The following is a 23429-nucleotide window of genomic DNA, read 5'->3' as shown; positions in this document are numbered from 1 at the left end:
GTTTTGGGATACGTCGTGTAGAAATCGAGAAAATGATATACTAATGACCCCCTCCAAGATTTCTATATAGCAGAGTGACCCGCTGTCCCTTACTCCAGTTCTTTCCCAAGCTCAGTGGTTGACATGGCAGCTAATCAAATTCAAAAAGAACCCCGTGGCCGGCGGGGGAACATTCAATGCTCCAAGCACAATGTCGAAAACTAAAGCAAATCTCTTGTGTTTTGACCCTGGTTTATCGAGCAAGAGTGCGTTAAATCGACGATGATTTTACTAAAGAAAGGCTACTTAACACCGTGCTAGACACCGAAGTATGTTCAATTATATTTCGAAATGTTTTTCTCGCATATACAAGCGGGATTCGAGGTTTGTATATTCTGCTATATTTACATTCTATTTGAGCATAATTTGTCATTAGCTTCGTCTCTGATTTAAGCAAAAATTTCGGATATCTTACGGTCTTATTCACTCATTTTACTGTGCGTGAAAACAGCTTCATGGTACGGTAGATTGCTGAGTAATTCAGAGCGGTTACACTCAACTGAAAAGCATTATTTAAAATAATTTCATGAAACAATCAAATTTCAATTGATTTATGACAAATTTTGAGACAAAACTGGTTCGTTTTGCTTTGTTTAGAGAATTAAAATGTTTTTCTTTCGCTGATCAAAGTCGATTGAATACGATTTACCTTCTTTACCAACGATCTATCTAGTTTTAGGTGGTATTTAATTGTGACAGTTATTATTTTTTAAAATATTTGTTTTGTAGAGATGTCAAACTTCTCATGTTAGGGATTGATAACGCTGGCAAATCAACTATTATCAATGATATGAAAGGAGGTATTATTTAGAGCCTTTTTATGAAATTAATATCTTCTTACTGATGAGAGTTTGAATCATACTGTGATGAAAAGTTTGACATGTTTTAAGATATAGGCAGATATTGATGCCAGTATATTTGTATTTTACTCTGTCTAATGTCAGATGATTTTGCTCATCAATGAGAGAGTACTGCCAGTTAATGAGTTAACAAAACTATCTGTCAGTGTCTCTTGTTAACCCATTAGCTTGCAATGCACCCAGATGTGGCCTACTTTAGTATTTTACTCAGTTGTCTAATACCAGATGATTTTACTCATCAGTGGAAGAGTATACTAGCTGTCAGTTAATGAGTTAACAAAACTATCTGTCAGTGTCTCTTTTTAACATATAAGCTTGCTACTGTGTCTATAATGTGGGATGGTTGTTAACGAAATATATTCATTGTGGCTTTTTTTAGAACCCAAAGAGTCGACAGTTCCAACAATCGGGTTTTCCAGTGTGGAGTTCAAGTTATTGAGTTTTAAATTGCATGACAGCTTATGATGTTGGTGGTGGACCTCGTATCCGAGGAATATGGAAAGATTATTATGCGGAGGTACATATACACATATACAAGCACAGAGGTTCTTAGTGCTTTGGTATTCTTCCCTGTCCAATTCTAGGTCATTTCAATTTGATCAACAGCTGCTGAGTAAATGACATTGTAAGTAATTTAGCTTGGAGGTACATCACATAAGTACTAATTAATACTCCAAAGCTTTCGGTCCATCAACTTCGGCCTTCATCAGTGCAAGGTTAACAGACCGAAAGCTTTGCATTATTAAATACTTACGTGGTGTACCTACAAGCTAAATTATTTATCGACTGTCACGGAGCAAACATACAAGAATGTAAATGACATTGTGTTCTTTTTCAGATATTTGGCGTTGTTTATGTTGTTGATGCAAGTGACCGTGAGAGAATAGCAGATTCCAGAACAGTTTTACGTGAAGCATTATCAGACTCAAGACTCTCTGGGAAACCTTTTGTTGTGTGAGTATAGAAGTTATCCATTTTGAATGACTTAATTCTGTACCTTTTTACCTTACCTGGGTATGATAGTTGGTTTGTTCACAGTTAATAGATAATACATGGTTTAGAGACTAAATAAAAGCACAATACAACTCATTAACTATGTTATTTTCCAGGTTTATGCCAAAAATGGTTCCTTTCTCATCACATGTTTATTGTATTTTAGCCAAAATTACCAATGGCATTCGTCTTGCTGTAAAGCTCATCAACCTTGACTTGAAAAATATGTTAATTATAAGATTGCTATTGGTTTATCTTAGCAAAATACAATAACAGACATGTGATGATAAAGGAACAATTTTTTGCTTGAATCTACCTCATCATAGTTAATGAGTTCTATTGTAGTTCTATGTGGTCTCCAAATTATGTATATTCTATTAACTGTGGTTTAATTGTCCAACACGGTCAGAAACCTGGGGTGGTTTTGTCAGGGGTGTGGATCATCCCCTGTGAGGCCAGGGGGTGTGCACAGAGCTAGCCCCCAGTGGGTATATGAGTATACCTACTGTATTAATAGTTTTTTTTTTATATGTTTGTTTGAAAATATTTTGAAAATGAGATGGTGCTGCTTGGATTATCAGAGACATGCATTGATTAAAGTTTCTAAACTCCTAAGTTAATGACTTAAATAATTATAATTTAATACTATATAATTAATTGCCTTTCATAATTCCCTAATAATTACCCAATACCCAAATTTACACTCCAGGTTCATCCCTCCAGTCTAGGATAAAGAGGTATGGCCTGCCCCACGGCCCTCAGTAAATCTATTCCTGATCCGATACTGAGTTAGTATAATTTATATAAAAATACCTTTATGTTTTAATATACAGGTTTGCGAATAAACAAGACATTGATGGAGCAATGTCTGAACAAGATATTGATATGGAATTTGAGTTAGAGCAGTTGGCAAAGAAATGTGAAAGTCGTTATAAAGTTGTAAGTAAAGTAACTAAATTCTACTGTTCATGTCTTATTGATTACAGAAACCTAAACTAAACTAACTTTATTTATACTGGATAGCTCTGTCAGTTCTAAACTGTTCTTCCTAGAGGTCCAGTGAGGAACATCTTTTATTGACCCATGCAGTGTTACTATACAGAAGGAAACCTAAACTAAACTAACCTTATTTATACTGGATAGCTCTGTCAGTTCTAAACTGTTCTTCCTTAAGGCCGGCGCACACTAGAGCTATGTGCTTAGCAAAAAATCATTCGTGGCCATTGGCGTAAGCCAGTTGCTCTCATGTGCGGGCGACTTTTCAGGCGACTTTGGTCATTCGTGCCACTTACGGCAAATATCTAGCATGTTTGATAATTTCTGCATCGTGTGCCAAAATCTTTTCGTGTGCGGCAAACCACAGTTAACAGAATCTCGTGGGCAAACTGAAAGCTATCTGCTTATGAATTGTCTTAACAGCGCATGCGTAATATACGAAAGTAAACATCAAAGATAGCGGTGCAAACAAAGCAAAACGAATTTGGTGGCTGAGACCATATTAAAAGACAAAACTGGTTGATCTTTGGCCAGAATACAGGTGTTTATACGATGTGAATTCTACAGGTTTTAGAGAAACGGGCATGCGCTATTGCAGAAATAGCTATGGTAAGCTTTCTCAAACAGGTGATATAATTAATAGCCCTTGGACAACGGTGTTTAATAAAGCGGAATTCTAGGCTAGTCCGACGCAACAGCAACAAAAATAACAACACCTCTTCGTCTTCACTTTCACCCATAATTTTGTTTTTGCAATCTGTCCGCTATCTTAGATGTTTACTTTCGTATATTACGCATGCACTGTTTAGACAATCCATAAGCAGATAGCTTTTATTTTGCCGCACACGGAAAGATTTTGGCACGCGACGCAGAAATTATCAAACATGTTAGATATTTGCCGTAAGTGGCACGAATGAGCAAAGTCGCCGGAAAAGTCGCCCGCACACGAGAGCAATTGCCTTACGCCAATGGCCACGAATGACTTTTTGCTAAGTGTGCGCCGGCCTTTAGTAGAGCTAGGTCCACTAATGTTCATATCTTATTGATCCAGTAGTTGTTACCACAAGATGAATTTTAAATTAAACGAACTTTATTTATACTGGATAGCTCTATCAGTTCTAAACTGTTCTTCCTAGAGGTCCAGTAAGGATCATCTCCTATTGACCCAGTGTCACTACAGGAGGAAACCTAAACTAAACTTACTTTATTTATACTGGATCGATCTATCAGTTTTAAACAGTTCTCCTCCCTAGAGGTCCAGTAAGGATCATCTCTTATTGATCCAGTGTTAGTTCGAGAGGAAACTTAAACTAAACTAACTTTATTTATACTGGATAGCTCTATCAGTTCCAAACTGTTCTTCCTAGAGGTTCAGTAAGGAATTGATCCAGTGTTACTACAGGAGAAAAGTTAAAGTTAACTAACTTTATTTATACTGGATATCTCTATCAGTTCTAAACTGTTCCTCCTAAAGGTCAAGTAAGGAATTGATCCAGTGCTACTACAGGAGAAAACTTAAAGTTAACTAACTTTATTTATACTAGATATCTTTATCAGTTCTAAACTGTTCTTCTTAGAGGTCCAGTAAGGATCATCTCTTATTGATATTAATGCTGGAATATAACTCTATGAAAGTGTCCCCTGTCTTAATATTCAAATCCCAATTGTAAAATGAATTAACTGAAATAATTTCTTCAGTTCCAGTGTACAGCTTTACTGAATGAGGGTCGAAAGATTGACAGTCAGCTAAAGAAAGGTTTGTTTTTAGAATTTGTAGAACAAAACACTGCAGACCATGATATATAAATGTGAAATATATATGAATATAAAAACTTGAAATTTGTATAGAGGGACAAAATCGTCAGGCTGGATACGCCACTGTAAATGGTTAAACGGTAGACCTTAAGGTCGACGCACGCTAGAGCTATGTGCTTAGCAAAAAATCATTCGTGGCCATTGGCGTGCAAGCCAGTTTCCCTCGTATGCGGGCGACTTTGGTCATTCGGAACACTTACGGCAATTATCTAACATGTTTGATAATTTTTGACTTGCGTGCCGAAATCCTTCCGTGTTCGGCTATTTTAAAATAAAAGCTATCTGCTTACGAATTGTCTTAGCAGCGCATGCGTAGTATAGGAAAATAAGCATTCAAGATGTCGGTGCAAACTGCAAAATGAGTTGGTGGCTGAGGCCATATAGTACGCATACGCTGTTAAGACAATCCGTAAGCAGATAGCTTTCATTTCGCAGCGCACGGAAAGATTTCGGCACACGAGGCAAAAATCATCAAACATGCCGGTTATTTGCCGTAAGTGACACGAATGACCAAAGTCGCCGGAAAGTCGCCCGCACACGATAGCAATTGGCACATGGCTCTAGTGTGCGCCGACCTTTACACCACAATTCTCTGCCTAGGGTAGTTAATTGGTGGTTAAATCCAAAACTGAAAATAGTTTCACTAACTGCCGTAGGCGACTTAAGCCTCTTACAGACGAGCAAGTTTTTGTGACAAGTTTTAATTGTTCGTACACCCAACTGTACATCCAACATTGTCATTGAAAACTTGCTCGTCTGTAAGAGGCTGAACGACAGCGCACTGCGGAAATCGTTAGGTGGGGGATGTTGAAAATCTCCGAACAAGTCTGATTTTCCGCTACGCTTGTCCAAAATTGCACACTCTGTGATTGTGTATGATTTTACATTTATTCAGAAATCAACTCTTTACAACAATTCACGCTCTAAACCCGCGTTTACACTTCAGACCTAGACCTGACCTGGACCAGGTCTAAGACAAGTCTAGGTAATATGTGCGCCTTGTTGATGATATCGGATAGTCAAAGTAGATGACAAAATACTTGGAAAAAGACCCAGAATACCCCGAAAAGGGGTAATACTATATGAATCCTATACAAATCATACTATATCAAGTTAAAAATTGGTCAGGACTATAGGTAAAGCCTGTTCGCATTACCAAAATCTTGCGCTAGGTCAGGTCCAAGCTACCTTCTGCTCACCGTGTTGTCCTGGATTTTGTGGCCTAGTCTAGGTCAAGGTTGGTGTAGGCTGGGTAAATAACGTTCACATCTAGGCCTGGTCCAGGCCAGGTCGAAGCACGTAGTGTAAACGCGGCTTAATACATAACTAACTTACAACAATGATTTTAACCTATATTTATAATAACAAAACAGGATGCTTTTGATGCATTTCCCTGACTTATCTCTTACAGCACTACAGGATGTTTTTCTGTAGGTTTCGCTCCACTAAACTTAACCCACATTCGCGTCCGCTTACGTTATTCTGCGATATTTTTCGTGCGAAGCGACATTTTACTTTTGTTTCAGAGCATTCAACTGCAACCATCTGGAACAAATTGCTCCAATAAAACCGGTTTTATATTGCCAAATTACCGAAAAATTTCTCGCGCAATTTGGGGCCGCCTATGGTTTTTACAGGCCTGTTAACATGAATATATGAACATGTATCGTGCCTCGTACATTGTACATAGTTGAATGATTACTGTCGTTTTACTTTTTATAAAATCAAGAAAATAGAAATTAGTATTCTCCAGAATAAGCTTTAACATTGTTACTTGCAACTAAATACCAGGGGCCGGTTGTATCAATTAAACGGTGGTTAAACTCAAAATAGAAAGCAAGTCTATCAATTTATTCAACAAGCGAACAAAATGTTTTTAATCTTAAAACAAAGATAATGTTTACAATTACATATTCAGTGCATAATATTCAAGTTGACTCGTTCAAGAGAGATGTAAGAGTGTTATTTAATTGACTTATCCACCGTTTAAGCTAAACGGGCTTGATACAGCCGGCACCAGAAATTATATTGCTCCAGCTCAGATACAGTGTTCATTTACTGTATTAAGGCCTCAACATGTATTCCATTTGAATAGTTATAGCCAAGTCCAAGCACCACCGCGCGCTCGCCTTCTTTCAGCTGACTTCCATATAACAACTGAATGCAACGTTATATATTTTACCATGATTTCACTATTAATGCGCCTGGGTACGAGGCTGGCCAAGGCTTGTGGTTTTTTTTACATACTGTTGTTGGATTTTGATACACATGTACATGCGTGTAACTGTTATGTTTGAAAGGTTTAATATCTAATTTTAAGGTTTAAGATGGTTGTTACAAACTATGAATGAGGATTTTGCATCTTTGAAGGAGCGAGTTGAGAAAGATGTTGAGATTCAGGTATGTTGGTCTGAAGTTACCATCGCAATTGATTTTGTGTCAGCCTTTTCAAGTAAACTGAAATAAGACTAGAACGCTCACTCTTTGACTTTTCCCCACAGTGAAGCAAAGATGGCGGATCATGAAGTCTTTCTTGTAGGTATTATCCAGGCTACTGGCGCGGAAATTTCAAAGGTAAAATTATAATTGCTGCTATTTTACCTACCAAATTTCCGCGTGGAGGCCTGGATCATACCTACAAGAAAGGCTTCACTTTCCGCTATCTTTGATTTGATCCATCTAGATTGGATTTTTAGTTCAGTTTTACCCTGTTCATTCAGTTACAAATCAGTGTTTGCATTTGAGATCAGTGAGCGAGCTATCCTGTCAAGGTCAGCGTGTGACCTTACAAACATACATTTGAGATCAGTCAGTTATCTATTCAGGTGCATTTGTGATCGATTTTTTGTCAACGTTTTCAAGCAACAGTTCGTTTATCATTTGGAAAGAATGTGTTTTACACTACGTTGACACAGCTCCGGAGCGAGAAAGTGACGGCAGAATTTGACTGCGTTTACATGCATGCTCCGTTTGAATTCCGATACAGTTTCGTTAGCGTTTACACACAAGCGTTCTTCGCTGTCAACATTCGTAAGCTGTTCGCGGGAAATTGCGCCATTTCTTTCTGAAACATTGCTTGACGTTTATATCTGTAGTCGTGGGTCGCAAAAACAATGAAAATAATACCGCCGATAGCGAGAAAGGTGCTTGTTGATAAATTGATAGAAAATTGTTCGCTATATTGAATTACGGCAACAACGCGCCACGCATTGTAGCGGAGTGGTATCTAAAGTGTAGCGAAATATTAACGGTGTAGTGTTTACACAACGCCATGTAGCGCTTCGTTTTCGTTCGACCACATTTAGAAAGTGTCGTCGTGTCGCTACGGCAAAGGTGACGTTTTCGAACAAATCCGCTACGGTGCTGTGTAAACGCAACCCCGTTTTGATACGATTTGCGCCGTTTTCAGACGGATCCGGAGTAGTGTAAACGTAGTCTTACATAGAACGTTGCTTGTTTTTAATTTAGAAAGAGGCTGAGAAGAAGACGAGGGCTGAGCGCTTGGAAAGGGTTAGAAAAAATCGGGAAGAAAGGTTAGGGAAAAGTTTGTCATCAGACGGATATATGCATTGTAAACAAACTGGTTTAAGATCAGTGAACTCTGGCAATGTTTAACCTGCGGTTTTTGCTGCGGTTTTCTCCTTTTGACAGATGTGAACAAGTGAATTAGTTACGGATGTTCACGTAAGAGCTCTTATACATCAATGCATTCGTAACTAGTCACTAAAATAACTCTAAATATCTTTTTAAAATAGCCATGGTTTCGTAGAAGGCATTTATAAAATACATTTTCATTGCTAAAGAATCGCTGTTTACCTCGCAACGTCTTTAAAACGGTATTTAGAAAGTTTCATATATATTAGAATTAAATAATTACAAAATTACTGCGAAAATGAAATTCGCAAATACTAAAGGTCATGTTACACGGTGCAATTTTTCTTGCAACTTACAATGAAATTCTACTTTTAAGAGATCCAAATTTGGCAACTACGAAACTTTTATGTTTATTGTACTCCATGTACGTTTCTTTCACTTACATTTTGAAAACTCTGTACTAATTTACATCTCTTAAAACTAGTATTGCATTGCAAGTTGCAAGTGCGAGTCATATTTTAATAATTCATTACTGATATTAAAGTTTTCTTAAATAAACAAAGCACTTGGAAAGCGGTCGTTAAGGCGAACAACAACCGGGTTGTGCTCACATAATTATGTCTTTCTTTTGAAAATTCTGATATTTTTCTTCTGAAGATCTCATGCCAGTCGATAGCATTCTCGCCGGGTACAACCCTGCCTTTCTGCCTGTATATATCGTGTGTTTAACTGGAGCGATATCCCAAGTTCTGCTTCTGGTTTGTCTCATAAAAGATCCTTTGAAATGCTTTCGGAACTCGTCGACATATCTCGTTGGAAATCTAGCGGTTTGCGATTTTGGGGTTTTACTGCAGGTGACTTTTGGAACATTCTCTTCGCTGAAACCGCTCTCGCGTCTAATGTCTTACACATTTTTCTACGGGTCGATTTTGACAATCCTTTCCATATCTTTGGATCGTTACACGATGGTCGCTCACCCATTTAAACACCGTTTTTTGATGAGCGGGAAGAAAGCTGCCGTTTGGATTATGGCGATTTGGCTTTTAAGCGTAGCGATCCCTTTGTATTTCGTTATTGCAACGAGACCAAACGAGGAATATATTGCGTATAAATACGGGATTTTAACTGGAATCATCGTGATGATTGTAATCATGTATTTTCTGGCTTGTTTGGCCTTGAAACGGCAAGTTAAAACACTCCAAGGCACCAACGAAGCGAGGTATGGTCATAGGCTTCGTGTTGCGGGTGAAGAAAGGTTTATGCGAACTGTGATTCTCATTACAGTTATTGCCGTTGGGTGTCTCACTCCAGTTGCCATCTACGGTCAGGTTGTTACCGATCAGATTTCGAAGACTGGGGTAAACTTTGTTTACGGTTCATTGATGACATTGTTGTGTCTAAATTTCGCCATAAACCCTCTCATCTATTTCATACGACTGAAAAACTATCGCAAAACGATATTGCTTGTGTTTCGTTGTGGAAATTAGGAGTTTCCTTTGTGGCGTTTTGCGAAGGAGAAAGTTTATTCATTGGTTCAAGGCGTATTGAAAATCTTCATGCAATCCTTGCAATTTTTACTGTCTGGACTAACAGAATGAGTTGTTTTAATGTTGTGTATGATTCCACTCGAAATTAAAACCTTTAAAAACGTTTAGAATTTGCCTACATCGAGTGAAGCGCCACAAAATCGTAATTGATTACCCTAGCTCACTTATACTCGGCATTACCGCCTTAAAATACACATTAACACTAAAGTGAAGTGGAGTGAACATGTAAGTAATGTATAGACCTACTCTGTTCTTATCTTACATTTGTAATTTATCTTGCATATACTAGTTGTAAGATTTCTTATTGAACATACCGTGTTAAGCGCTATTGATCTGTCATTGTTAATAGGGCTATATATAAGTGTTAAATTATTAAAACATATTATTATTATTGACCTATATACATATATATTTCAAGCTATATTCGTTTTTATTCTGACAGTGTCAAATTCAATATGGGTCGAATATATCACGCGTCATTTCCGATGCATCACGAAGTTTTTTTAATAGACAAATTTCAATTCAATACATATTTATATAATGCATTCAGGAAATTGCATGAAACTCGGGCTTATTGATAAAAAAACACCGCTCAATTATTAAACTGTGTTTATGAACTAGAAAAAGCTGCACGATTTAAAATAATAATGATATTAATATATATATATATATATATATAATATATATATATATATAATATAATATATATATTATAATATATATATATCCAAAATATTGTCATCCCTGTTTAATTTCATCGAAGTTGCTCTATCGCGCGTGCAATATGCCGCCTCTCTCTGAGGAAACTGATGTTAGATACCTGTCAATATTCGTCGTGTGTTCCTTCGGGGCGCTTGCGAATGCTATGCCGTTGATAGTCCTTGTCAAAGATCTCTTGAAATGCTTCAGAAATTCAGCGACATATAGTTGTATCCAAATATCCATCCCCACATTTTAGTTGTATTGAAATCTCCATCTCCACACTTCAGTTGTATCCAAATATCCATCTCTACACCTTTAGTTGTATCCAAATATCCATCCCTACACACTCAAATTGTGTACATATGTCCCTACATCATGCCGATTTTACATCATCTTTCCACCCTTTCTTGTATATCTATGTCCATAACTACCCTGCCTATGTATTCTGTTGTCCTTCGGCTATTTCACGCTTTCATTTCATATTTTAGAGAACGCGCCGAACGAGAAAAGGAAGCCGCAAAAATTAAGAGACTGTCGATTCTGATGACGAAGGCGTTGTTTTTGGAAATGTAAGTTCAATTTTTACAATAATTCAGAAAATTGAAACTTTTTTCTTGAAATACGATTTCAAACACTCGTCGGTTACCAAAAAAGTAACACTTTTGAAAACGACTTGTTGTTAAGGTGTTACCAAGGGTAAAGGGTCTCTCGAAAACGAAGGGAAACGGAACAAAAAAAATTAGAATTTGAGGAAGAGAATGTGGAAAATGTTGACGAAAATGTGGAACAACCTGAGTCACAAAACGTGGTGAATTGTATTTTAACTAAACTAACTTTATTTATATTGGATAGCTCTATCAGTTCTAAACTAATAACATCTCTTGTAATCAGGTTTGTAAAGTATTCCCGCTTTGGGCGTGTAATAAAGGCCCCAAGTAGATTGGGGTCGTGATAAACAAAACTTTAATTAGCATTAGTATTAGTATTAACATTTAGTGTGTTTAATGACTGTGACATTTTTTAACTATATGCAAAAATTAACTAAAAAATATGATTATGTGTGGATAGATAGAGAAGGACGATTACATGTAAAATTAAAGATATATTTTCACAGGCTAGAAGAGAGAATTTAAGTACTTTTACATGGCAGCAGGAAATGGTTTTGACTAAGGAAGTTATAGTTGAAATTAAGAGAAGATGTCGACGATGAACGAGGGCGAGAAAGAGTTATATCAAGCGGTTCATGCCATGACATTCGCCGACGTTCGCAATGAACTAGAGCTTTATAGTTTGCCTATTACCGGTACGAGGACTTCTTGTACGCAAAGGCTGTTTAAGTACAAACGCCAACAACTGGCGATGGAATCTGTATCGAAAGCAAACTCGTCGAAGAAAATGATTACCCGGCAAGCGGCAAAAGCTCAAGCTGAATTAGCGACGGTGCAAAATATTGAAGGAGAAGCCTCTTCGACACAGGTCGCTGCACAAGAAACAGTAAATATACCAACCCAAACATTTGAAGCGAAGCTCGACGGAACAAAATTATTTACAGAAGAAATCGATCAACGTGTAGAACAAATATTAGACACACGACTAGCTAAACATTTAGCCGATTGTCAACAAGCTTTTTTGAAGGTTTTGACCGAGACTCAAAATAACGCAAGCAAGTCCCCTGTTGTTGAGAAAAGTCCGCAACTAGAGACATCTACACCGTATAATAAGACGAGTTATTGCAATGACGAACGAATTAGTCAGTTAGTGCGAAAGCAAAAATTTGTCCGTACATCAATCGGAGTACTTATGCATGAAATGCAAAAGTTGATGACAGATGAGAAATCACAAGGTCGGCTGGGTAAAGCACTAGAACGTTTAGATTTTCAAGAAAAAGAATACAGCCGTATTATTCAAGAATTGATAACTATTCTCCCGAATGAAGATTTGGTGAATGACGAGGTTCGAAAGTGGGAGTTATTTCAACAAGAAATTTTGGAAATTACGATGTTAGCGGAGCAACAAATTTCCATACAAGCGGAAGAAGAAATGTCTAAGAAACAATTTTCCACTACTAGCAGCTTTAACCCTGTGTCAAGCCATTTACGCCTTCCAAAGTTTACGTTGAATGAGTTTACAGGAGATATCCTACAATGGGTTTCTTGGTGGGATCAGTATAAAATCTGTATTCACGAAAACGAGACACTGACTGATCGTGATCGCTTTAATTATCTTCGAATGTATGTCAAAGGGACAGCGAAAAGGGCGATCGAATATATCGAGATATCTGGAGAGAACTACCCTAAAGCTATCGAGGCACTTCAAAGAAGATATGGCAGAAAGCGACTAGTAGTTGAACATCTAATAGAATCCTTACTAAATATTGAGAAGAAAGACAAGGTCGAAGCATGGTCTCTAAGAAATTTGTATGACATCATGGTTAGTCGATACCGTACTTTGGAGGCGTATGAACCAAAGCTTGCGGAAGCACAACGTATTCTGGTTCCAATTCTCCAGTCAAAGTTTCCAGACGAAATTCGTCGAAAGTGGGAGTTCCAACTTTCCAAGCTCGAAAACGAAGAAGATGATCGCCAAGTTACTGTGGAGTATCTCTTTGACTTTCTGAGATCTCATGTTATGTCAGAAGAAGCAACTGAAAAGTCAGTATTGAAACCAATAATGTCTTCCAGTAAAAATCAAAAAGGACCCCGAAAGGATGCGGTTTTCAAAAATTGGAGAAGACAGAGAAGAGAGGAAAGGATGGAAGAGAACAATCAACCGCCTTTCTCAGCTACAGCATTGAACGCGGATTTAAAAGGAAAGGATACTCCCAATATGTCTAGCGAACTGCAATGTGCGAACTGCGGTAAGGGACACCACATAGCAAAGTGTTTTTCATTTACAAAAAACTCAATCGATGACAGATTAAATATCGTTAAAGACGCAGGACTTTGTTTTAATTGCCTGTTGCCTACGTCGCCGAGTCACTATAGTGTGAATTGTAGACGTCCTGGATGTTCGATGGAAGGATGCAAAAGGAAGCATCACAGTTTACTCCACCGCAGTTCTTCGATCAACAAAGATTCCCAAAATAAAGATTCTCAAAACAAAGACTCAAAAGATGACGAAATTACCGTCCGTACAGGAATTGCTAGTGGTTATGTGTCGACTTCGATAGATAATCAAGTGACGTTACTACCTACCGCGATGGTCAATCTAGTTTGTCGAGACGTCACATTACCTGTGCGTGTTTTGGTCGACAGCGGAAGTGATCAGTCATATATTCGGGGAGAAATTGTTGACGCGTTGGGATTGGGCACGAGTGATTCTACAAAGACAATGACCATACTGATGCACGGTGGCCAGTCAAGAACAACTAGAGTGAAGAAGGCCAATTTCCAATTGTCAACACGTAACCAAAGAAAAAACATTAGCCTTCATGCATGGGCAGTTCCCACAGTTTGCTCACCACCAGAACCCGCAGCCGTTGATTTGAAACGATACCCTCACCTAAAAGGCTTGGCGTTGGCAGATACAGATCCACGAAGCGGGGCGACGATCGATATCCTACTTGGCGCCGACCAGTGGTCCCAAATTATGAAAGGTGGTATCAGGAGAGGAGATTCTCAGAGTCCAATGGCCATGAATTCGGTTTTTGGTTGGCTCCTCTCAGGTCCTACTGGTGTCGAGCGGTCTAAATCTTGTAATGCATCGACCCACCATGCCACAACCAAGATCCTTGAAGATGATCCCAATTTTGTTTTAAAGAAATTCTGGAACCTGGAAGCAATCGGCGTGACCGAAGCTCCTAAAATTCAAAGTGCCGAGGAAAAATACGTCGCTCAACGATTCGAGGACAATGTGAAGTTTGATGGGCAAAGGGACGAAGTGTCGCTGCCCTGGAAGGAAGATTGTCCCAAGTTATCGAGCAACCGAGGACTTGCTCTGAAGCGACTCGCAAATGTTGAAGCGAAACTAAAGAACAGCCCGAACATGCACGGATGTATAAAGATTCTATTAATCAATATATAAACGATGGTCATGCCAGACTAATAACAACAGAAGATGACAAAGCTTATAGAATTCATTATCTCCCACATCATCCCGTATTCAGAGAGGAAAAATCTACAACGAAATGTAGAGCCGTATTTGATGCGTCTGCGAAAGGGCTAGAAGGAGTATCCTTAAACGATTGCCTTCTCCCTGGTCCAGCACTGCAACCTGATTTGGTGTCGTTGTTGATCCGCTTCAGATGTCATCGTATTGGAATGATGGCGGACGTTCGTAAGATGTTTTTACAAATCAAAATAGCTCCCGAAGATCAGAACGCACATCGTTTCCTTTGGAGAGATATGGATCCCAATTCAGAAATAAAAACATATTGTATGACGAGACTCCCGTTTGGCGACGTGAGCAGCCCGTATGAAGCGATAGCAACAATGCACCATCATGCTGACCAATGTAAAGTGGTATACCCTGAAGCAGCTCGAGTTATCAAAGAAGATACGTACGTAGATGATTGTTTAACCGGATGCGAAACTGAAACAATGGGCCGTAAACTTTATAGCGATTTGGTGGAGATGATGAAGATTGGCGGTTTTGATCTGTTAAAATGGGCAACGAATTCTAAGTCGTTGTTGTCCTATATTCCCGCTGATCAAAGAGCGAGTAGTCGGTTGGTGTGCCTTGATAACGATTCTGACCCTTTGAAAGCTCTCGGACTATCCTGGGACACCGTTGATGACGTGTTCTTATTTCACCAAGGAGATAAATTATTACAAACACCTGAGACGAAACGAAGTATCATTAGTATATCCTCCAAACTCTTCGACCCACTGGGATTTCTCAGTCCTTTCAAAATTCGAGCCAAAATCCTTTATCAGAAGCTATGGATTCGTGGTGCGTCGTGGGATGATTTACTTGATGAAGAAATCAAAAATGAATGGCAAAAGTGGAAAGAAGAACTTGAACATTTAAATCTCATTCGCATCAGTCGTTCCTTTCTGACAGGCCTTGGCCTTGAAATAGTCAGTGTCCAGCTTCATGGCTTTAGCGACGCAAGCCCGAGTGCCTACGGAGCTGTTATCTATCTTCGTCTTCAAGATTCTACCGGGAATGTGCAAGTACAACTCCTATTCGCGAAGACAAGAGTTGCGCCTACGAAAAGAATTACATTACCAAGATTGGAATTGATGGCGGCGTATTTGTTGTCAAAGATGATCACATTCCTTCTTAAAGTCTTAGGAAAAAGGATCAATCAGTATATCTGTTGGTCAGACAGCACAATAACATTGAGCTGGATCCGTAGACCCAGCTATACCTGGAAGGTATTTGTGGCAAACCGGGTTCAAGCGATCCAACAGAACACTGATCCAGAGTGTTGGCGATTTTGTCCCGGAGACACAAATCCTGCTGATTTTGTAACGCGTGGAGAGACATTAGAAAATTTGGCAAACTATTCCCCTTGGTGGAATGGGCCACAGTGGCTTTATAGGCCCCCGGGTGAATGGCCCATTAATATAGTCGACAATGAATTGCCGGAATGTCCAGAAAGTAATCCGAAAGTGGTTTGTAATACAGCGGTATCCACCTTTCCGTCGCCATGCATTGATGTAGAAAGATCCGGACGTTGGATTAAGCTAGTCCGGATAACAGTATTCGTATTTAGAGCCGTAGCTTTGTTCAAAGGATTATTGAAACGGGGCGAGTTGACGAAAACCATTAATCAAACCCCAGAAATCACCGCTGAAGAAATCAAAGAAGCTCAAACGTATTGGTACCAAGAGATACAGAAGGCGAGTTTTGTTGAAGAATGGCGCCAATTACAGAAGAAAGATGGACTACCTTCAAAGAGTCCCATTCGCAAGCTGAACCCTTATTTTGACGAAAACGATAAGCTAATACGAGTCGGAGGTCGCCTACAGTTTTCTGAGTTACCAGAAGAGACGAAGCATCAAATCATCTTACCCGCAAAACACCCAGTCGTGGACAAGATAATTATTCATTCTCACGAAACCCAAGCCTTACATGCAGGTCCAGAAACAACTTTGGCTATTCTCCGAGAAACGTTTTGGATTCTTCGCGGTCGTCGTGCAGTTAAACGAGCAATCAATACCTGTCGCGTCTGCCGAAAATTCCGAATTGGACCAGTCCAGCAGCAGATGGCACCCTTACCTGCTGAGCGAGTTACCTATTCTCCAGCTTTCACACACGTGGGGATTGATTTCACAGGACACTTGATTCTGAAGTCACAAAAGAAATCAGATAAAAGTCTTCAAAAGGCGTACGTTTGTATATTTTCCTGCGCTACCACCCGGATGGTGCACTTGGAATTAACGAACGACATGACAACAGAAGAATTTCTTCAAGCCTTACGTCGGATGTATAACCGTCGAGGACTATGCAATACGTTGTGGTCAGATAACCAAACTACGTTTAAGAAAGCTGAAAAAGATATCCAGTGGTTGTTCGAAGCTTCAAGTCAGAAAATGAATAAAGTATGGAAGAAATTAGACCCTTCTCAACTACAAAGAGAGACATCCTTAAAAGGAATCAAGTGGAAATTCATAATAGAAAGAAGTCCTCATCGTGGTGGTTGGTGGGAACGAATCTGTCGTTCGCTGAAAGAACCTCTTAGAAAAATCTTGGGGAAAGCTCTGTTGACCTATACTGAAATGTATACTGTTTTAACCGACATTGAAGCAGTTATCAACTCGAGACCTCTCACGTTTATCGGTGATGATATTAAAGACGGTCAAACTATCACACCAGCACACTTGGCATTAGGACGGAGCTTGAAAGCTATCCCAGATGTAACAATTGGGTCAAGTCCCATACCACCAGTATCGTCAAGATTTTTGTATCGACAAAGTTTAATTAACCGTTTCTGGCGGAGGTGGCTGACGGAATATTTACCACAACTGACGATTCGCCAAAAGTGGTTGGAAGAGAAACCACCGTTAAAGGTTGGAGATGTTGTGTTGATGTCAGAGGACAATGTCAAACGCGGAAATTGGCCATTAGCTATTGTTCAAGAGGTACACATGGGAAAAGATGGCCTCATTCGTACAGCTACGCTACAGACTAAGTCAGGGCAAAGGCGACGATCGGTACAGAAGTTATATTTATTGGAAGAAGCTCGCAGCGTAGAGGAAGACTTGAGAAATATGGAGAAAGTAGAACAGAGTCAAAGTTTAGAGATTGCCCCGGAGATATGCGATCAGAAAATTCAAAAGCAAGCTGTCCAAAGAAAAAAATTAGGCAATGTACCGAATTTAGACACTAAGTGTCAAGGCGGGCAGAATGTAAAGTATTCCCGCTTTGGGCGTGTAATAAAGGCCCCAAGTAGATTGGGGTCGTGATAAACAAAACTTTAATTAGCATTAGTATTAGTATTAACATTTAGTGTGTTTAATGACTGGAATTTTTAACTATATGCAAAAATTAACTAAAAAATATGATTATGTGTGGATAGATAGAGAAGGACGATTACATGTAAAATTAAAGATATATTTTCACAGGCTAGAAGAGAGAATTTAAGTACTTTTACAAGGTTAATGAACGGAATACCGAAGATATAATCGAAGAACCTCTGTCAGAAAATATTCATCAACTAAACGAGAGTGAAAACCAAGCAGTAACTAAGAAGAAACGAAAGAAGAAGAAGAAAGCGAAACGTAATCAAAAAGTTCCGAGTGACGATGGAGAGAATAGCGACGCTGGAATCGTTTTGAAACCCATTGCTTGGAGAGGTTCATCGACCCCATTAAACGGTTTCCCTGGCAATGGTAGAAAATTAGAGCCAATCAGGGCTCCGCTGCAATTTTCCCTTTCGTAAACGGTCGTTGCCAACATGAACAGTCGATGCCAACATCATATCCCCTTGTTTCCCTAAGTATCCACTCGAAAGACAACACTCACAATTTGTGCGTATTTAAAGAAATGGCGGCAGAAAAAAAATGAATAAAAAAGCCAAGTGGCTGGAATATTTTCTATCAAGAAGTTGCGGCTAGTCATATATAGTTGATTTTATTCATGCATTATATAAATTATGCGTCAGCCAGCGAAATCATTTGGTCTGTTAGAAAAAGTTTAGGTACATAACACAAGTCGTTTCTAGCAATGATGTTGTCCTTAACCTTAGACTACCATGAAATATGATACTTTACTTTAGCAATGAATGTAATTTCACAAACAATATACCTATATAATGTTTTACAATAGCCAGCTATTAAGGACAAGCCCAGCAAGGACTCTCATATTGGAAAAGTTTGCACAGTAGCTTCCAAGTCGTGGAGAGACATTGGGAGAGAAAAAAAAAAAGTAAGTGATGAAAAGGTTTTAGCTTGCAAAACAAAGACAAGGTATCAGATGTTTAATGCTTGTGGGTTTTACTCCCCCCCCAGTTTAAGTATGGCAGTTATTAATCACACAATATTATTTTATCATTCACAGGATTGGAGGCTGGAAGCCTAGAAAAAACGTGAGGATTGAGATATGGGACTATTGGAGGAAAAACAAAACTGTCCAAATTGCAACCGACAATTAGCCGTGATAAGGATTTTCGGTTGGACAAGAAGGGTTGCTGTGCTGAGAAGACTGTGGTCAGTCCTTCCAAAACCTGCATTTACTGAACAGCCATATCAGTTTGGTGCATACACAAGCATACAAGTGTGATGATTGTGACAAGTGTTTTGCCAACAAGCGCAATCTAAAGAGGCATCAAGTAGTGCATGCAAGTATAAAGCTAGAATACGAAATATGTCACTCAGGATTCAGCACAAAAGGCAGCATGCAAAGACACAAGAAACAGCAACATCACTGGTACTGACTGCACAATATTTGTACATGTAGTTGACATTTTTAATTTATATTCCATTACAATATTTTTTTTTTAACCAGGACAATTAAGTCTGCAGGCAATTCAAAATATTATTAGTTAAAACAATTAAATTTATCTAGGGTCAGTTGTGTTAAACTTCTTCTAAATTTTTACCTATCCATTTTGCAGTTCAGTAGGTTTTTATTATTTTTAACAGAGCAGGCTTGTGTCTGAAAGAATAAGCATACAAGGTTGGGGGACCAATATTTAAATCTTGAAGTTGGACAATTTTTATTAAAATCAGTGATAAAATTTGCACTCGTGACTTCTCTAAAATCATGCCCTCTTGCTTCCACCCACAAAAACCATTTTTAGGCCTGTATGACTATGAGAGAAACTAAAATTCAACTCAGGAACTTAGGCTAGGAAAGATCAACAACCGCCCCTACCCCCCCCCCCCTCCAACGGATCTGCCAATTGTTAACTCCAAAAACCCTAACTTCTAGTGAACCAATTTCTAGTGTAGTGATGGCATCTATAGTGTTTTAAATTAAAAATCCCTTCGTCTGTTTCTTTCCATCTTTACCTTTAAAGAAACATCGTTGATGGTCTGAAATTATATTAAGACCCTGTCCACACGTATCCGGATATTTTTAAAAACGGAGGTTTTTTCGTCCACACGAAGCGTATTTTGAATCGTTTTTGCCCGTCCACACGTAAACGCTAAAACAAAGGAAATTTGATAGCGCCAGGCGTTGAGCATGCGCATTTCCTAGTAATATGAGTGCTTCCAAACGATCGCAGGGCTCGAATAACAATAATTTATGCGCGCGTACATATCAACTATGTTAATTTGGCGGAATTTAAAAACAATTCCGCGTATTTGCTTTGGGTTCACTTTATGCTCGCTCTTTCTTGAATTAAAATGACTAAATGACCAAAAACTTGCTTCTGAGACGGGAAGCAATTTCATCATATTCATTCGCTTTTTTAACCACTCTCCGTGGAGGTTTAGCATAGTAACATGAACTGAATGCATGCTATTAGACTTGAAATTATGAAATAAGCCAAAGTAAAACAGCCAAGCAATTTTAGTCCACCATCTTGAAGAGATTGAAAACGCGCCGTTCTTGTTGGCAACGATCGTTTAGGAAAGGGAAAATTGCGGCTACGCTAAACAACAATGAGTTTGAAAATACTTTGAGTGTGGGTTTTAACACTGGATGAAAAAGTGATGATCCTTTGTGATGATCCTAGTTTAGTTTAGGTTTTCACCTATAGTAACACTGGATCAATAAGAGATGACCCTTACTGGAACTCTAGGAAGAACAGTTTAGAACTGATAGTGCTATCCAGTATAAATAAAGTTAGTTTAGTTTAGGTTTCCTCCTGTAGTAACACTGGATCAATAAGAGATGATCCTTGCTGGACCTCTAGGAAGAACTGTTTATAACTGATAGAGCTATCCAGTATAAATAAAGTTAGTTTAGTTTAGGTTTCCTCCTGTAGTAACACTGGATCAATAAGAGATGATCCTTGCTGGACCTCTAGGAAGAACAGTTTAGAACTGATAGTGCTATCCAATATAAATAAAGTTAGTTTAGTTTAGGTTTCTTCCTGTAGTAACACTGGATCAATAATAGATCATCCTTGCTGGATCTCTAAGAAGAACAATTTAGAACTGATAGTGCAATCCATTATAAATAAACTTAGTTTAGTTTAGGTTTCCATCTGTAGTAACACTGGATCAATAAGAGATGATCCTTACTGGACCTCTAGGAAGAACAGTTTAGAACTGATTAATAGAGCTATCCAGTATAAATAAAGCTAGTTTATTGCATGAACTTTTAAAAATAAGCCAATAACTATTAAAATTGACAATATATTTCCGTATCAAAGTACCATCTTCAGGTCTAAAATAACTAGCGTACAAACGGCAAACCATTAAATATTCTTACCATAATAACCTAACTAAAAACCTAATTAAATATTAAGAATTATTACTTGTTGACTAATTGTTCGATTGTCCAAGTTCATACATCCTTTGAAATTTACGCATTACATATAAACAGTAGGCCAATCTACAACTTAATAACCAGCGTGCGGCTTGTATACTCATCCTTAGTATTTAAGGATGGTTTGATAGAATTTATCCACAACACTTGTAAAGTCATTACAAGAGTGTCACTGATCTTACTGATCTTGCTAATATGCTTACATCATCCAATGTCAGAGTGCAATTACATGATTCAAAGTGAATTCTCACAGGAGTTCTCTTATTCCGATGCTCCTTAATACGGTTGAGTAAATGACGACTTGTTTTGCCCGACATAACACGATTCACATCGTGAACACTTTATTTTATACACATGCAACTCCGCATTTAACGGCTTTCTCCACAGGCGTTTTCAACGACGGTAATACTGACTTAAGCTTGCGCAGGGTGGACACAACCTTATATGGTGCTTCACATCTTCTTAAAGATTGTTCAAATCTTTCCGCAATTCGACCTCTGTATTGCACAAATACTAACTTCACTCCTGACATATCTTCCTTTTCTACATCTTGGTGCTCCAAGCTGTTGCTAATAATTTTAGACAACGTTCTTTCGATAATTGGCTCGTAGAAGGAAGGGGGGTACTGGTTATCCTCCACTACCCTATTTGCCTTCACTATAGACTCTGATGAAAATTCTCCCATGTACTACACGCCGAGTGTATTCTGTGCACTAAACCTGAAATTACCGATTTTTTGTTTCTTTGTGGCGCCAATGCATGATAGTTCATGGGTAAACTAGTGTCCGTCGATTTTGTGTACCATGTCGACGTAATTTCTCCTCTCGAACGACAAATCCGCATGTCAAGGAATGTAATAGATTCATTAATTTCGCGTTGACAAGTAAATTTGCGAGAAGGATGCAAGTTGTTTATTTCTTCGAGTTTGCAATGAACATCATCCCGCTTTATGTCACGTAAGATATCATCCATATATCTAAAATATAACTTAGCTTTATCCTTAATTACTGTATCAAATTTACTCATCTAACCATTAGCCAACAGTGGAGCTGGTGGAGTTCCTATTGCTAATAGTAATACCCCTCGTTTGTCAACATTAAAACATTGCAGCTATACAGATTTCCAGAAGCTGTCGAAATGTATCCTGATCCACTGATGTTCCAGTGTATTTTCCAGAATAGAGTAACTCCATGTAAACTTCTATTGCTTCCTGGACCGGAACATTGGTGTATAATGATGATACATCAAAACTTGTAAAACGTGTATGCACGCAAATTTTGGTCAAACTTTTTGTAGCTAAGTCTGTTGTTTTGGAGGCAAAAGTATATATCTCTCTGTAAGTATACCGCTGGTGTCGAGTACTGAAAATGCAGTTCATAAACTACGGCAAAAATCACGTGCATATTTTGTAATGTGTTAAATGTGGAGTGAAATGCAAGTTATGATTTAGGAAATATGTTTTCCATTGACTGACATATTAATTTCCCTATGGCTGTTTGCACGTGTACCTTGAATGTAGAGCTTCCTGTAAGAGTTACAACTGTAAATGTCCACTAATTTCGAGTAATATACATTATACTTGTGAATTTTGCAATTGTTTTAATACGGTACAAATATTGTCATAGGTCCATAGCGAATCATGCGAACCACCTCTAGTAATGAAAATACATTCCTAGTGTTCACCATCACGCTGTTGATTATGCTGACAAGTGAAATGCAACATTTTTTCTTATTACTATATAGCCTTCCAGTGCTATATTAGCAGCCTTTTTAAATTCTGGTTCGTCTAATTATTTTTTACACGGAATGGCAAGCGAAGAAACCATCGATGTCAGCGTTCATCACAACTCGTTACTACAGTATGAAAATTAAGTTTCTAAAAATTTAATCACGAGATGGAAGCAATGATAAAATTGTGCATTTTCTAATTCTTTTTGCATGATATTTATTAGGCCTCCAGATACATCCCCGAAGCACCAGATCATTTCCCCACCGAAGAGATAACCCAAAAGGAATCAGTTCTTATCACATTTCATCACTGTACGGTGTTGAGTGA

At 38.4% G+C, this 23429-nt stretch overlaps 2 protein-coding genes across 5 annotated transcripts; both read left to right on the top strand.

Annotated features, from left to right (window-relative positions):
- Nucleotides 1-128: 128 nt before the first annotated feature.
- LOC114535142 (ADP-ribosylation factor-like protein 13B) lies at nt 129-18559 on the top strand. Of its 4 annotated transcripts, none has more exons than XM_028556522.1 (11): nt 129-363; nt 769-839; nt 1279-1416; nt 1738-1853; nt 2726-2831; nt 4587-4644; nt 7024-7103; nt 8172-8236; nt 11035-11115; nt 11231-11351; nt 18090-18559. In XM_028556522.1, the coding sequence occupies exons 3-10, from the start codon at nt 1351-1353 to the stop codon at nt 11244-11246; spliced, it is 588 nt and encodes a 195-aa protein (XP_028412323.1). In that variant the 5' UTR covers nt 129-363; nt 769-839; nt 1279-1350; the 3' UTR covers nt 11247-11351; nt 18090-18559. The 4 variants fall into 4 exon arrangements, with proteins under 4 accessions (XP_028412323.1, XP_028412322.1, XP_028412325.1 ...); XM_028556521.1 differs by having other exon boundaries at nt 11231-11354; nt 18090-18558; XM_028556524.1 differs by lacking the exons at nt 11035-11115; nt 11231-11351; nt 18090-18559 and adding an exon at nt 9471-10189 and having other exon boundaries at nt 130-363.
- On the top strand, nt 14809-17898 carry LOC114535156. The gene has a single exon (XM_028556538.1). It carries the CDS (start codon nt 14809-14811, stop codon nt 17896-17898), a length of 3090 nt encoding a protein of 1029 aa, XP_028412339.1.
- Nucleotides 18560-23429: the final 4870 nt, after the last annotated feature.

The sequence above is a fragment of the Dendronephthya gigantea genome, unplaced genomic scaffold, assembly GCF_004324835.1.
Source record: "Dendronephthya gigantea isolate DGI-Jeju-01 unplaced genomic scaffold, DenGig_1.0 000111F, whole genome shotgun sequence".
NCBI lineage: Eukaryota > Metazoa > Cnidaria > Anthozoa > Malacalcyonacea > Nephtheidae > Dendronephthya > Dendronephthya gigantea.
The sequence above is the reverse complement of the archived record's forward strand: the minus strand, read 5'-3'. Positions and strand labels throughout refer to the sequence as shown.

Coding starts and splice junctions, on each gene's coding strand:
- LOC114535156 (XM_028556538.1), top strand. CDS start 14,809: ATGGCGGACGTTCGTAAGATGTTTTTACAAATCAAAATAGCTCCCGAA.
- LOC114535142 (XM_028556522.1), top strand. CDS start 1,351: ATGACAGCTTATGATGTTGGTGGTGGACCTCGTATCCGAGGAATATGG. Junction 2,832..4,586: donor GTGAAAGTCGTTATAAAGTT/GTAAGTAAAGTA, acceptor TAATTTCTTCAG/TTCCAGTGTACAGCTTTACT. Junction 4,645..7,023: donor TGACAGTCAGCTAAAGAAAG/GTTTGTTTTTAG, acceptor TCTAATTTTAAG/GTTTAAGATGGTTGTTACAA.